This window comes from Giraffa tippelskirchi, chromosome 1 (genome assembly GCF_054371585.1).
Source record: "Giraffa tippelskirchi isolate mGirTip1 chromosome 1, T2T-mGirTip1v1.2.pri, whole genome shotgun sequence".
Lineage (NCBI taxonomy): Eukaryota > Metazoa > Chordata > Mammalia > Artiodactyla > Giraffidae > Giraffa > Giraffa tippelskirchi.
The window spans coordinates 104,436,143-104,452,379 of NC_137275.1; the positions used below are offsets into that span (position 1 = coordinate 104,436,143).

The window sequence follows — 16,237 nt, forward strand, 5'->3', positions numbered from 1 at the left end:
AGTCAAAACTGTTATAAATCACAAGTGTTTTTACTTTCAATAAATTGTCTTTTCAATAAGTTTTCAATAACCAAAACAGAATGTTGCTGTTTATTCCTGCCTACCCTTAAGGGCAAGGGAAATGGAAAGCTATCACCTCTGTCCAACTGTTAGGAGTAGAAAGGGCAGTGAGCACAAGGAAACTTGGACCAAAAATGTCAATTAACATTTCACAGTATTATCCTGCTATTGCTTTAGAATTACTCGGCAAATCACATGGTGTTTTTATTTGGAGGAGGGGGTCTGTGGAATGGTAAGGGTGGCTGCTAGTAAAAGCTCAGTTGGTTCCTTTCTTCTGTAAAAACCAAATATAATTTAGAAGAGAAAGAAGAATAAAGAAGTGAGTTACTTACTTTCATATGGTTTCTTTTAAAATTATGATTCCTAAAACCTGTTTTCTCTTAGCTCTTTTCGGAGTTTCCATTCCTGTATGAAGAGTCCAGAGTGCCCTAAGTCTCTGACACGCCATGTTCATCTTTTTTGCATTTATAGAATGTTGTGGTTTCGCCCTGTTTGCATAGACTTCAGCTGAACATTGTCATTCTCTGTTTTTTATGTGAGTTCTACTTGATTGTTTCATGCCACATTTTTTTTAATGTGTCTGAAAGTCAGCACCACCCAAGCAATAAGGGCAAATTTTCCCTCTAAAAGAGGCAAAGAATTCATTATAAGTAGTTTTTACTAGGACACAAATGGGAATGTTTTCTAAAAAGTAATAAAATGAGAAAGCTACCAAAATTGTTAATCATTATTTCCCCAGATCAGAACACCCATCGGGTCGAAAGCCAGGAGAAAATTTTGAGGATCATTAAATCTGGTATGTTAGAATAATATTTTTACTGGTTAGTCTTTCCTGAAGGGCCCAACTTTTTTCTTTTAATTTAGTCATTCAGCCCTGTCACTGGTCAGTGAGTCAAGGAATGGATTTAACAATAGATACTGATTGTTGCTGCTACTGCTAAGTCGCTTCAGTAGTGTCCGACTCTGTGCTACCCCATAGACGGCAGCCCACCAGGCTCTGCCGTCCCTGGGATTCTCCAGGCAAGAACACTGGAGTGGGTTGCCATTTCCTTCTCCAGTGCATGAAAGGGAAAAGTGAAAGTGAAGTCGCTCAGTCGTGTTCGACTCTTCGCGACCCCATGGACTGCAGCCTACCAGGCTCCTCCGTCCATGGGACTTTCCAGGCAAGAGTACTGGAGTGGGGTGCCATTGCCTTCTCCGGATACTGATTGAGGGGTTGCCTTTTCCTGACTTGTTTTTCAAAAATCTGGATCCTTAATGAGATAGGAAGGATTTGAAGCGTAGACAAATTATTTTGCGGAGTACTGTAGTCAGAACAAAACTTTTCTGCTCCCCACCTTATGAAAAAGGACAGATAGAGAATAATTCAACAGTGGTGGATCCCATAGAGAGAATCCCTGTGCTATCTTCATGGACTGACTCCTGGAGAGGTAGAATGGAGAGGCAGAAAATCCCAAACAGGTTTTTGCTCCATGCCCAGGTTGATCCTACACAGATAGCAGGTTCCAAGTATAAAGAAGCTCTGTTTTTATCTCAGCCTTCTTCCTCTCCTTCAAAATTCCCATAACCTACCATTATGTTGTATGAGTGACAGAATAATCTCCCTATGTCCAAGACTTCAAATCAAGGAAGTGTTGAAAGAAGAGAGCTGTCCGACATGAATGAACCATGTATATGAAATTAAGTTATATAACCTTCGTAATCTGTGTGGACTAATGACAGAGACCCAAACAGGACTAGGAATTAGCTGTGTGGACAAAAGACACAAAGGCCCAGATGCCTATAGCTTTTCTTTATTGTCCAATAAGACTGCTCAAACTTGAGCTGTCACACTTGCTTTCTATCAGTAGGTAAAAGGGATTCCTTTTCTATCAAGTTTCTCATACAGTATTTTCTTACATCTCATTGGCCAAAATAGCTATATAGCCATGTGTGCTTATTTGCTCAGTCGTGTCTGACTCTTTGCAACCCCATGGACTGTAGCCCACCAGGCTCCTCTGCCCATCGAGTTTCCCAGGTAAGAATGCTGGAGTGGGGCACCATTTCCTATTACAGGGTATCTTGCTGACCCAGGGATCGAACCCAAGTCTCTTTGGTCCTCCATTGGCAGACAGATTCTTTACCACCTGTATAGCATACTAACTGAAAAATAGGCTAGAAAACACTGTTGATTGGGATGACGATGTGTTTGGTTGATTAAAATTAGGCTTTTTATTAAGGGCTTATATTAAAGAATGCTGTTCCTGTGGGACTCCGATACTTTATCTTGGAAACTCTAGTCATCTTCTCCCTAGGCTCTTAACTCCATCTTCTCAACTCAGACTATCCTGGGCTCCACTCGGATTCTCCCTGCCTGCATTACAACTTTGACTTTTTCTCAAGTTGATAAGTTAGGTCTATGATGGGTTTCATTTTGTTTGTTTCTCATCATGAAGGATCACTTTTCCTCCATTGCCTTCATTGTCTTAAAAAACGTTGTTTCTTTTTTGTGTGTTTTAAGTAGGGAGGGTTAATGGGGTCCCTGTTATTTTGTCCTGGCTGTGAGTGGAAGTTCCCTCCTCTATTCACTTTTTCCTCCTATTTATTATTATACTCATACCTCTCATCTGCTTGGTGAGTTCTTTGCAGATTACTTTGGTATTCGTTGTAATTTGCCAAAGTGTAAGTGAAGTTAGCATATGCACTTTACTTCCTGTCAGAGATAAAAGTGCTTATGAGTAGTCCTGTCTCTACTTACTCATTAGGCCTCTCTGCCCATAGAATTTGAGCCTGAGGGGATGGGAATTAGTTCAAGAAGGGAATGTGTCTGGAGTGAAATGGTGTGGACCCAGAAAGCAGTAAGCAACACCCTGAACAGACCTTTGTAGAAATGACTGAAGGCCAGGGTGTATGAAGAACAGATTAAGTTGGAATACTTCTTGGATAACACTCCTGTGGACTTTAGCCTGATTCAAATTTGCAATTTGTGTGTGTGTGTATGTTTAGCAGTTAATGTGTTATGATAGGGATGACACCTAATTTAAGGGACTGAGAGATAATTCAGGTCTGGTTTTAGAAAATGACTCCATTTTCTAGCATAAAATGTTTTCAGGGTAGGTAATCTCCCATCTCTAAACTTCAGTTTCCTTTTCTTGCGTATGGTAGGGAAGGGAATATACTACTAGATCTTTTTTGTTGTTGTCCAGTCACTTGAGTTGCGTCTGAATCTTTGTGACCCCATGGACTACAGCACACCAGGCTTCCCTGTCCTTTCCTATCTCCCGGAGTTTGCTCAAACTTACATCCATCCTCTGCTACTTGATCTTTACATACTAAATTTCTATTTTTTATGAAAGGTTTTCTGGTTTAAGTGGACTAAATTAAACTTTCTATATACATCACAGAGCCTCTTTATACCTGAACTTTCTTTCCCCTGTCCAAACTTTTGCAATTCCTGGTAACCTCCAAGGTTTGTGCCCTCTGGAGAATTGAAAGAACTACATTTAGGAATTTGGTTTGTTGCTCTTTCTTCCCTCCTGCAACTCAAATTTTTTGCTCACACACAAACAGTGTCACAAATAGAATTGGTGTCTACAACTGGAAATGCAAAAGACCTCAGGATATAAATTGAGTTGAATATAGTGATTGGGTATTTTCTGTTGACAAATTAGTCTTTATAATTTTGGGGGTCGAGATGTGCTTGAGTTCTCAGTCTTAGGGTTCACAACAGTTTTATAGATCTGAATTCTACTGCTACTGTATTGTTTCCAATACATTTTATGGGAGCAAAATATCTTCATACCACTAAACAACATCTACTTGCAAGTGAAGAGGAAACAAAAGCTCATAAAACTGCAATAAAATATTTATTTGTCTTCAGCAGTAGGATTAATTTTATCACTGTAGATTTATGACCCTAGAAATTCGTTGGTGGATATTTAATATATCAAAATAGCAGAACAAGGAGCTTGTATTAAGAAATGTGTTGTGAAACTTGTGATTTACCAGAGAAAGCAGATTTTTTTCCATAGGAGTTAATAAAACAGCAACAAAATTGAATTAGCTTGGCATAAAGTTTAATTGCCTGAGGAAAGATTTGATACTGCTGTTGCATTACTGTTTATTATATATAACATATCTTGGACTTGTGGATCATCACCCCCCACCCCTACCCCCAGACTGACTGGGAAAGCTAATGATGGCAGTAGGATTGTAGTGTTAGTGTCTAGGAATCTTCCTTTTGATTTCCTCTTCCTAACACGAAGGAGGAAGAGTTCACTACAATGAACTTTCCAAAAGGGAAAACAGGACTTTATAGTTTGTTGCCTCCCTCAATGCAATTCCTTTGTTGAAAGCCTCTCTCTTCAAAAATTCCATAGCTCTTCCGTGCTATAGTACCTTGTGAGAGTGTGCCTTAGTGACATTCAGCTTATGCATCTGGGTTTTTGTTTTTGATAGAAATAGCCTGATAGCAGAAAGTCGTAAAAGAATATAGTAAATCTACAACCTTCCGATTTTCTCTATTTTGAGTTGTGGCGGTAAGTATGAATTATTCTCTTTCTGCTCATATTGTGTCCGACTCTTTGCGACCCCATGGACTCTCCATGGAATTCTCCAGGCCAGAATACTGGAATGGGTAGCATTTCCCTTCTCCAGGGGATCTTCCCAACCCAGGGATCAAACCCAGGTTTCCCGCATTGCAGGCGGATTCTTTACCAGCTGAGCCACAAGGGAAGCACATATATATATATATATATATATATATTTCTTATTTTTTGAGCTCCTATAAGAATTAGGTACACACTTAGGAAAAAAAAACACAGTCTCTTGAGATTGTAATGTGGGAACTAGACATCTTCATGTTCAGAAAGGTTAGAGGTATATGGTCTGACAGAGGCAGAACGACTTCAGTCCCCATAATTCAGCTACTACAGAATTTGAGAATAGAGCCACTAAATCAATGATATGTCCATAGAGTTTACAACCAGAGACAGTCTCAGTTCTTATCCATAAAACTTGTAACAACTAACCTTCTTGGCGACTGCTTTGTGAATTTTCAATCAGAAGGACAGTCCCCAAAGGATGGCTGAGTCTGGATCATTGTTATGGAAAGTAACTGAGTAAGTGAAAATATGTATCATGAGAAGCAGCCAGTAGCTTCCTTTTAGTTTTATTCGAATGAGGGGAAAAAAGGATTTCTTTCTTTTTTTTTTTATCCTAGTGTCTCCTGGGGTCTTGATGATTTGTATTTTTAAAGTATGTCATCAAGAAAAGCATTTGCTTTCCATCACAGATCTGATTAACTCTCTCAACCCTTTGCATGCTCTTGATAATAGAAGCATGTGTACATTTGATGGAGTCTACAGGAGTCCAGAACAGTGAAGCTTTTGGGCTTAGTCATATCCAGTGCTTTTAGGCCACCCTCAGCCCTGTTACTGATTATCTACCCAGAAAAGATGCTAAAAATAACACAATATATAAATTTGACTCATTGGCAATTAGCCATTCAGACTAAAAATTCCATTCAGACATTAAAAAATTAGTCCATAAAACCTGTGTGATTTTATGGCGTAAAAGAGATTATCAATTAACTTCAAAGTAACATGGGTATATGAATGCTAGTGTCTCTCTCTCTCCCTCTCAGATCCTGATTCAGATCAGTTCAGTCGCTCAGTCGTGTCCAACTCTTTGCGACTCCATGAATTGCAGCACGCCAGGCCTCCCTGTCTATCACCAACTCCCGGAGTTTACCCAAACCCATGTCCATCGAGTCGGTGATGCCATCCAACCATCTCATCCTCTGTTGTCCCCTTCTCCTCCTGCCCCCAATCCTTCCCAGCATTAGGGTCTTTTCCAATGAGTCAACTCTTCACATGAGGTGGCCAAAGTGATTCGAATAACCAAATACATTTAATAATAAGGAAAAATTCACATCAGTGCTTCTTACTAACAGAAAAGATTATATGACTACACCATGGAAAAGAAAAATAGAAGTATACACTGTTGCAAAAAAAGTATTCACAGAAGTTGAAAGCAAAGAATGAACAAAGAGATGCAAACTCATTTAAATAAAGGAATCATAATATTAATGCCAAACAGGTAGAAATAAATGCCCAACATATTAAATGTACCAATACTACTGCATTATTGATGGACACAATCGTCCAAGAAAATATAAATACCGTTATTCCTTGCATTAAAATAACCAACATAAAAATACATAAAATAATCAAAATACACATCTGTGGAAATCTAAGAGAAGTTGAAAGAGCTTCCCTGGTGGTTCAGATGGTAAAGTGTCTGTCTGCAGAAGACCCAGTTTCAATCCCTCGGTCAGGAAGATCCCCTGGAGAAGGGAATGGCTACCAACTCTAATATTCTTGCCTGGAGAATCTCATGGACAGGGAAGCCCAGTGGGATACAGTCCATGGGGTTGTGAAGAGTCAGATACTATTGAGTGACTAAGCATGCACGTGCCCGCGCGCACACACACACACACACACAAGAAAAGTGAAAAGGAACCCAATACTAATAGAGTGAGTATTTTTACAGTCCTGGGGATATCAGTAATCTACAAATAAGCTAGTAAGTAAGCCAATGCCCTTCAGAGTAGGATTCTTTCCCTCATCTCTTATAAAACACTAGAAAAATTTGGTTGCATTTTCAGCTATAATGTAAGCATCAGTGTATTGCAAAATGCAGTCATTTAAGAGAAAATATTGTCTGACCATAATACAAGAGGGAAATAATAAAACAAAATGAATAATACTCAATAACTTGACCATCTCCCAAATTTCACAGGACTGTGTTATGACTCTCTTTCTGTAGAAGTTTTTTTTTTTTTTTTTTAATTTGTTTTCAGAGAACTTCTTAATCTAAAGACATACTATGGCCATCAAAGTGACATCATTTAGTACTTTTCTCTTGTGGTTAATAATCTATGTACTATAATTCTTTCCAAATAGCTCTAGTTCTGGTAACACAAACCAGTGGGTTAAAATCTGAGCCTTTCACACTTGCATTGAATACAATGTGCCATTATCAGTACTAAAATGCCACTTAATTGTGTTCCTTTACTTATTCTTATACATATCCCTATTTTCAAAGTCCTTTTCATTTTTTGACAGGTAAAAATTAAACTGGTAATCTTCCTAACTGGTTCTTAGACCAAAAGAAAATATAAATGTAAATTATATAATGTATAAAAAGGTCAGTGGTAAGAATATTATATATCAACATTTATGAGAGATTTTCAAAGTTGCACTCAGAAGAAAATAAATGTCTCTATATGCTTTAAATACTAAAGAATAAACAAGGAATTTTTTTAAGTTTTAAATTTCATTGAAGATTTTTAAAAAAGAATATCTAAAATAAAGCACACGTTGGCAAACTCTAGTCCATAGGTCACTTTTAGCCCACTACCTGTTTTGGTGAATAACATTTTATTGAAACATAGCTATGCTCATTGACTTTTAAATTGTCAGTGGCTGCTTTTGTGCTACAAGGGTAGTGTTGAGTCATTGTGACAGGGACTATTCAGCTTCAAAGTCATACAGCCCTTTCAGTTCAGTTGAGTTCAGTCGCTCTGTCATGTCAGACTCTTTGCGACCCCATGAATCGCAGCACGCCAGACCTCCCTGTCCATCACCAGCCCCCGGAGTCCACTCAAACTCATATCCATCGAGTCAGTGATTCCATCCAGCCATCTCATCCTCTGTCGTCCCCTTCTCCTCCTGCCCTCAATCCTTCCCAGCATCAGGGTCTCTTCCAATGAGTCAACTCTTCGCATCAGGTGGCCAAAGTATTGGAACTTCAGCTTCAACATCAGTCCTTCCAATGAACACCCAGGACTGATCTCCTTTAGGATGGACTAGTTGGATCTCTTGCAATCCAAGGGACTCTCAAGAGTCTCCTCCAACACCACAGTTCAAAAGCATCAATTCTTCGGCGCTCAGCTTTCTTCACAGTCCAACTCTCACATCCATACGTGACTAACTGGAAAAACCATAGCCTTGACTAGACGGACCTTTGTTGGCAAAGTAATGTCTCTGCTTTTCAATATGCTATCTAGGTTGATCATAACTTTCCTTCCAAGGAGTAAGTGTCTTTTAATTTCGTGGCTGCAGTCACCATCTGCAGTGATTTTGGAGCCCAGAAAAATAAAGTATGACACTGTTTCCACCGTTTCCCCATCTATTTCCCATTAAGTGATGGGACCAGATGCTATGATCTTAGTTTTCTGAATGTTGAGCTTTAAGCCAACTTTTTCACTCTCCTCTCTCACTTTCCTCAAGAGGCTTTTTAGGTTCTCTTCACATTCTGCCATAAGGGTGGTGTCATCTAAATATCTGAGCTTATGGATATTTCTCCCAGCAATCTTGATTCCAGCTTGTGCTTCCTCCAGTGCAGCGTTTCTCATGATGTACTCTGCATATAAGTTAAACAAGCAGAGTGACAATATACAGCCTTGACGTACTCCTTTTCCTATTTGGAACCAGTCTGTTGTTCCATGTCCAGTTCTAACTGTTGCTTCCTGACCTGCATACAGGTTTCTCAAGAGGCAGGTCAGGTGGTCTGGTATTCCCATCTCTTTCAGAATTTTCCACAGTTGATTCTGATCCACACAGTCAAAAGCTTTGGCATAGTCAATAAAGCAGAAGTAGATGTTTTTCTGAAACTCTCTTGCTTTTTCAATGATCCAGCAGATGTTGGCAATTTGATCTCTGGTTCCTCTGCCTTTTCCAAAACCAGCTTGAACATCTGGAAGTTCATGGTTCACGAATTGCTGAAGCCTGCCTTGGAGAATTTTGAGCATTATTTTGCTAGCGTGTGAGATGAGTGCAATTGTGCAGTAGTTTGAGCACTCTTTGGCATTGCCTTTCTTTGGGATTGAAATGAAAACTGATCTTTTCCGTTCTTTTCCAGCCCTTTACTGTACTTACTGTAACCTTAATCTAGGGCATGTAAAGAAAAGGATTATTAAAAATAAAATTATAAAATAATGATTTTAAAATTAATCTGTGATATGTCAGTTGTTTTTAACATGTTCTAACATGCATAGAAAACCATGTAATGTTATGCTATTTTGTTAGCATCCTCGCATACTAAAACATTGAATGAAAAGCATAATGAAAAAAATAGATACGTTTCTCACATACAGGTGAAATATTGAAAGTAAATATTATTAAATCTAATTCAGCAGATGTTTAACTATTAATTACCTGCAGCCAAGTGAAAATTTATTCCAGGGTGTATAAATTATTTACTATACGGAAATATGTTAATATACCTAATCACATCACATAGCCCAAAGCCGAGAAATCATGCATTAATCTTAATAGAGACAGAGAAACAGTTGGTCTCTTTTTATGATAGAAAAATATTAATCTAGAAATGGAAAAGTATATTCTCAGTATGCCACAAACAGCATACATACTCTGATGTTTTTCACAGTTAAACATCAGAGATGGTCTTTTAAAGTCATAAATGGTACAAGAATATCTTCTATTTCATGAATATTTAAGGGAAAAAAGTTAATGAAAGTTCCAACTAGTGAATAAGACATGAAAGATTTGATAAGAGGAAAACATTATTATTTTCAGATTATATTATGACTATATTTCCTGAAAACAAAGTCTGGAAATTAGCAGATCGGATAGTTGTCCTCATTCAAGCTTCTTCAGTTGGCCAAGGGATTCCAGTGAGTTTGACATGTAACATTTATTAGTTGTGTCTTTGCATTTTCCTTCAATTCGGAACAGTTCCTCATTTTTTCTTTGTATTTCATACCTTGACAGTTACAGAACTATAAATCAGTTATTTCATAGAACATCTGTTAATTTGGGGTGTTCCTGTTAGTTTAAAGTTAATGCATCATTGGCTGAAGTATTTCAGAAATAGTGTTGTGTTCTCATTATATGCCCATCCTATCAGATGCACATGTTTTCCTTTGTTCTATTACTGATAGTGTTTACCTTTGATAAGTTGATTAAAATGCTACTGACCATTCTAAACTTACTATTTTTCCATTTTTGTAATAGGTGTTATATCAGGAGATAATTTGTAACCATAAGAGTACCTATCCTATTCTGCATTATTTTATCCATCTGTTTATTTATATTGGCATGTATTCATGGCTTTCTGTTTTATTCAATGATTATAATTTGTTTCTATATATATTTAACTGCTCAAATTGTCCAGGGTGGCCAAATACTGAAAATTATCATACGGCCAGGATCTGCACTGATTACATTCCAAAGCTAGGATTTTTAAGAAGAATTTTTAGATATACTTTAGGATGCATGAGTAACTTGAATGATGGAAGAGAAGAAAAAAAAAAAAAAAAACGCAAGCAACTAATAAGGACAATTTCCATCTCAGGCTTCCTATTTATTCTTGATTCCCAAGGAAGGGCTTAAGTCATAAAAATCATTAAAGATGTAAAAGTTGAGATACTGATCTCTAGCAAACTGGGGGTTTATCTGAATTATGCAAAAGAAATGATGTGTAGAGTTTTTCACACATCTCTATTGACACCAATAAATATGGTTTCGTTTAATTAAAAGCCCTCATTATGGCTTGCATACTGCCTGGGGCTGAGTTGTGAAGCCATTAGAATGGGTTCTAATCCAATCTGTACACAGAGACTCACAGAAGGAAGATGTTGTGAAGAGACAGAGGGAGAAAACAGCCACCTACAAGCTGAAGAGAGAGGCCTGGAACAGATCTTTCTCTCCCAGTCCTCAGAAGTACCCAACCAGAGTGCACACCTTGATTTTGGACTTCCAGATTCCAGAAGTGTGAGACAATAAATACCTGTTGTTTAAGCCACCCAGTGTGTGATTTGTTACAGTAGTCCATGCAAACTAATACACCTTCTTTACATTATCTAGTTACTAGAAGGGTCTCCAGCTTGCGCCTCTAAGATTGATAAGGACTCAAAGAATACCATCCAACATGGTGAAATGATCAGAACCTAAGGAGGTGAAGTAAGCAGCTAACAAACCAAGTATCACTCAATATGTGTTCAACCCCATGTATGTAATCACTAGATGACATTTTTTAACTGAAAGAAAACACAGTTGGCAAGATAGACACATCCAACTTTGATTCCTCGAATTCTTCTTTGTTGCCCCAGAGTTGCTGGCTCTCTAATCTCTGATCATACCCACTTCATGTAACAGGCATCATAGTGGAATCAATACAGCAAAGTCAAAATTAACAACCTTCTCTATGTGTTGTTTACATTAGCTAAAAATTTTTGTAATAGGCATGTTACAAAATGCAATATATTTAAAACTTTACATTTTTTATTATTATATCTGAAATTTAGGGATTCTTTGCAAGAGGAGCAAGGGGAAAAGTGATTTTCAATGAAAAAATTTAAAGAGATGAAATTCTTCAAGTTTTTGATTTTTACACTTTTTAGTGTAAAATTAAGAAATTAAGAAAATTAAGAAATCATATACACATGGAATTCGATCTCCACATTTCATCCTAGTTGTTTTATAGGCAGTTTTTCACATTCCATAAAAATAAAAATGATAAAGTAGTTTTAAAGCCTAAGTTGCATATTTTGTAAAAATAATATATACAATATTTCTGAACCTAATTTTAGCCATTCATTTTATTAAATCATTGGATTTTCGATGCTTGAAGAGAAACTGAATGACAGAAGCCATTCTATTAATACCACCTCACTAAGTTCTTTTTGTTATAGCAATAATAACATACATGATTTATTTCTAAAATCTTAAAATGCTTGGGAAAACTAAACAGAGTATATAGTACCTTTCATTATATATCTCAAACTCTGATTACAACAGAGTTTTCTTTATTTCAATTTTCCTCTAAAACTGATTTAATACATTATTTTTAAGAAATAATATTTTTCCTAAAAGAACGATAAAATCTAGCATAAAAGTAAAAGTTGAACTTTATACCGTAAAATTGAGAGACAATGAAGGTGTGAAAGATATCTCTGTTAAGATTTAATACTCTGAACTTTAGAATTAATGCAGTATTGGTGGAGAGTAGTCTTAGGGCAATCAGGGCAAGTAAGTTTGAGATAGGATGTGGAAAATTCAGTAATTAATAAATTTATTTAAATTTTTAAAAAAGAATGCAGTATTAAAATAAGAAATCTACATATTTACCATCCTACAAATTTCCCCCAACTAACATAGGCATTAACTACACTTGTACTAAATCACCTTTACTGACCTAGAATATTGTTTTTGAGCATTCCATCTACCACACACCTAAAATTAGGAAGTGTCTACTGAACTACTACTAATTTTGAGAAAAGTTTCATTCACAATTAAAGTTAAGGTCAATGAGTTGCCTTCAAATAGTTGAATACTCTTAGTAGTCTAACAGCTCTTATCATAGCGCCAAAGAAGTGAAAAAACTCAATTGTTTTTAAACTGCACCATTACATGGTCTCTTTCCCTAAACTTCTCTTTTAATTATGCAGTCCTTTTTGATAAGTGGATAAGTAATGATCTCTTTGGATGAATAAATGGTAATCTGATTCTACTGCAAAAGAATAATTTGGCTCAGATATAATGTTCTTTGGACAAATAAGTAGTTAATATATTACCAAAATTAGTACCAAAGAATTCATAATAATAATCTCATATTTTATTAATAATTATCACCCTCAACTTTTAAATTTTTTAAAAATATATCTATCAATATAATCCTAGAAAATTAAAAATTTTTAGGAAATTGAAAGGATTAGTTTTCCTAACTGTATGTGTATATTTAACCACACAGGTCTTCAGAGAACTGAGATTGTGGTATTTGGTATGCTTCCCAGGTGGCACTAGTAATAAAGAACCCACCTGCCAATGCAGGAGAGAAAAGAGACAGGGCGGGGGGTTGGGGGGTGATCCATCCCTGGGTTGGGAAGATCCCCTGGAGGAGGACATGGCAACCCACTCCAGTATTCTTGCTTGGAGAGTCCCATGGACAGAGAAGCCTGTCGGGCTATAGTCCAAAGGGTTGCAAAAAGTCAGACACAACTTAAGTGGCTGAGAACACATGCATAGTATTTATAACACTTCATCACATGGAGTACTGATGGAATATGCCTGAATAGATCACTCCATGATCCAAATACCTGCTATCTGGGGCTAAGAGGTTCCATTTCTAGCAAACAGGCTCTATCTCTCCCAACCACATGCAATCATTCATCACATAATCCTAGGAGGATCATAAATCCTTTATAGGAAGAAAGTAGCAAGGAAGGAGACCAAACAGAAACAATTTAAACTATGACCTATGAGGGACAGGGTAAAATGCTGTATTTCTACCTGGTATCATCAGTGCTAGATTAGTGGAGTACGTCACTATGATCTCACAGGTCAGAGTACAATGAGGAATCAACATACACTTTGACAAATTAAAGTATGTGTGCTTAACTGCATGCTCAGTCATGTCCCACTTTTTGTGACCCCGTGGATTGTAGTCCACCAGGCTCCTCTATCTGTGGACTTTTCCAGGCAAGAATACTGGAGTGGGTTGCCATTTCCTTCTCCAGGGGATCTTCCCAACCCAGGGATCAAGCCCACGTCTCCTGCATTGGCAGGCAGATTCTTTAACCACTGTGCCACCAGAGAATAGTTAATACTGTGGGATTCAACACATCCCATTATTTTATAATATGAAGATTCCAGCTTCAGAGTCTCAAAACAGGAGGATATAAAAGGGGCTGACTCAAGCCTGAGGTGAGACTTAAGGACCACCAGTTGTTATTTCAACATTTATGTACCAAAAAATACATGTATAGATACAAACAGAGCTATGGTAGAGTCCTGGCAAGTCTTCTGAATATCTCCCTCTACACTTTTCATTCATATTTATTCTGGCCTCCTCATCAGATGTTAAGTCTGTCAAGGATATATAGTAGTTCCTCTCTGCTCACAAAAGGACCTTTATCTAACAATATTTAAGGTCTTCCTTGTAGCTCAAATGGTAAAGAATCTGCCTGCAATGCAGGAGACCCAGGTTGGACCACTGGGTCGGGAAGATCCCCTGGAAAAGGAAATGGAAACCCACTCCAGTATTCTTGCCTGGGAAATCCCAGAGACAGAGGAGCCTGGCAGGCTACAGTCCATGCCATCAAACAAGTTGGACACGACTGAGTGATTAAGACTACACACGAATATTTTAGACTGTTAGATGAGCTAAGTACCTTTTATCTGACTATAAGTCTGAAGAAATTTGGAATGAGGGGATAATAAGTGATGCTAATGGGTTTTTAGTAACAAGATATCTTAGAAAGATAAGTGGGCTGTTTACTCCAATGAATCCACCTTGGAATCCAGTGAGAAACTTGAAAGATCTAGGTTAGGACACAGCAATGGCTGGCTGGCAAGCAATGATTGACAAGGCCTCAGGACTAAAGACAAATGAATCATGGAGGGTGGGAAAGAGACCTATTGTTTTGTTCTGGTTTATTTTCAACCCTTTCTCAAATAGTTCATTAGAAGTCTAGGTAAATGAGAGGCAGAATAGGTGACGAAATCAGTTGGGGAATGGACACTGCAGTTTCTTTCTTCCATCTTTCAGATACATGAGAAACGTGGGCTCATAGGTAGAGAAAAACTAGGAGTAAAATTTTGTGACATTGGTGGAAAGACTCAAAAGACTATTTTTATATGAAATCAAATTATTAAAAATTAGAGCATTTGGGGAAATAGACTTTTTGAAAAGCCAGAGATTAGAAGCCTCTCACATTCCGGACCAGTGGCTAGATGTGCAGTGGCTACTGGATTATGAATACTCAAGAGCTGTGGCAGGACCTCACCCAGGGAGAATCTGAATCCATTCCCGCCAGGGTAGCAGGAGATGCCAACATCTTCCCAATGGCTGCAGTCATGACCTCCCCAGGGTCTCCGCGAACACTGAAGGAAACTGGCTTCCTTTCCTGAGCAACTGACACCTTCCAACCATATGGGTCCCGTGCTCTCTTCAAAGTGGTTTGCAGAGGCTTGTTTGCCACATCTGTGGCAATAAAATAAACATCATGCACAGAACTGCTGTCTCTTGTTTCAAGGAACCACAAAACATAAAACAAGCAACTTCATTAAGCATCATGACTTCAGAGGGTAAGTACTTGTTCTTTCTCCTATCCTGAGAACTCACTTCTAACAGTAGTGTTCACTACATCACATATTTTGATGATCTTAACAATGTTTGATTGACTGAATGGGTAACGAGTGGATAATTAATCCTATTCCCCCAACCATTCTTGTGTTTTGTCTACAATTTAAGCCACCATCCAGAGAGAATGCAGACAGATAAATGTCAAATTCCTGACCGTGGAAATAACACAGTGCACCAGGAAGTGAAAACACTTGCGTCAGCCTCTGAAAGCCTTCTGAGTGCATGTGATTTCATTAGTTCTCTAAGACCCTTTCCTATCCTGTCTTCCAAAATAAACCATGTGAGGAATTTCCTGGAGGTTCAGTGGTTAGGATTCCACACTCACTGCCAAGGGTTGCAGGTTCAATTCCTGGTAGTGGAACTAAGATATTGAAAGCTACATGGCACAGTCAAAGAAAACAAGTAAACAAAAAATAAAAACAAAATGTATGTATTGGTTCAATGATTTCTCAAGCATCATTCCCATCCATGATGAAACGTGGATTTTAACCCATCAAAATCAGAGTAATAACAGTGTTTCTACCTTTTTATAAGGTTACATAATCTGATTTTTTAAACTTTCATGAATTATATTTGTGTTTCAATTGACTTTATTTGTAACACTGCCTTACTGAAAAACCCGAAGTATATTATAATATATATATATATATATATATATATATACACACACTGTAGAAATAGGAAAGATCCACAAAGTCAAAAATTAGCAAATAAGTCAATCTCTACCTTCGTTCATCTTCTCCCCAGTTTAGTTCTTTTGTTCTGTAAAATCCAAACAAGCCTCCAGAAATCCCTGGGCTAAAAGATATCTGAAGTGTCTTTCAATTGGTCTATATAAATAATTAAACTCTAACTCATAAATTTTATGTTAGTCACTTCCATCCCAATTTATTATTTCTGTACTAAGAGTATGAAGAGATCTTTCTCTCTGAAAAATGAATTTTCCTAATCTTTTCCTATGCACTTACTTATTAAATTTATTTAACATGATAAACATTTCAATTAATTAAAACAATGCAACTTTCAA

The 16,237-nt window shown here is 37.4% G+C and overlaps 2 protein-coding genes across 20 annotated transcripts in view; one reads left to right on the forward strand and one right to left on the reverse strand.

The window, feature by feature from the left end:
* The window catches only part of LOC145505423 (uncharacterized), a 122,080-nt gene that overhangs the window by 40,472 nt on the left and 65,371 nt on the right, over positions 1–16,237 (forward strand). For 3 of the 19 annotated variants that reach the window (XM_081487501.1, XM_081487495.1, XM_081487544.1), the window contains exon 2: positions 800–856. The exons of 7 other annotated variants lie outside the window; for them this stretch is intronic. In XM_081487501.1, the coding sequence (XP_081343627.1) occupies positions 800–841 (42 nt within the window). In that variant the 3' untranslated portion in view covers positions 842–856. Of the gene's footprint in view, positions 1–799; positions 857–9,641; positions 10,053–10,682; positions 10,870–14,613; positions 15,153–16,237 lie in introns of those variants that run through there. 9 more of the 19 variants (XM_081487594.1, XM_081487573.1, XM_081487512.1 and 6 more) reach the window with 8 other exon arrangements.
* Positions 1–16,237, reverse strand: part of LOC145504830 (neurotrypsin-like) — a 74,946-nt gene that overhangs the window by 18,569 nt on the left and 40,140 nt on the right. The window contains 1 exon segment of the mRNA XM_081486163.1: positions 14,852–15,048. Coding sequence (XP_081342289.1) covers positions 14,852–15,048 — 197 coding nt within the window.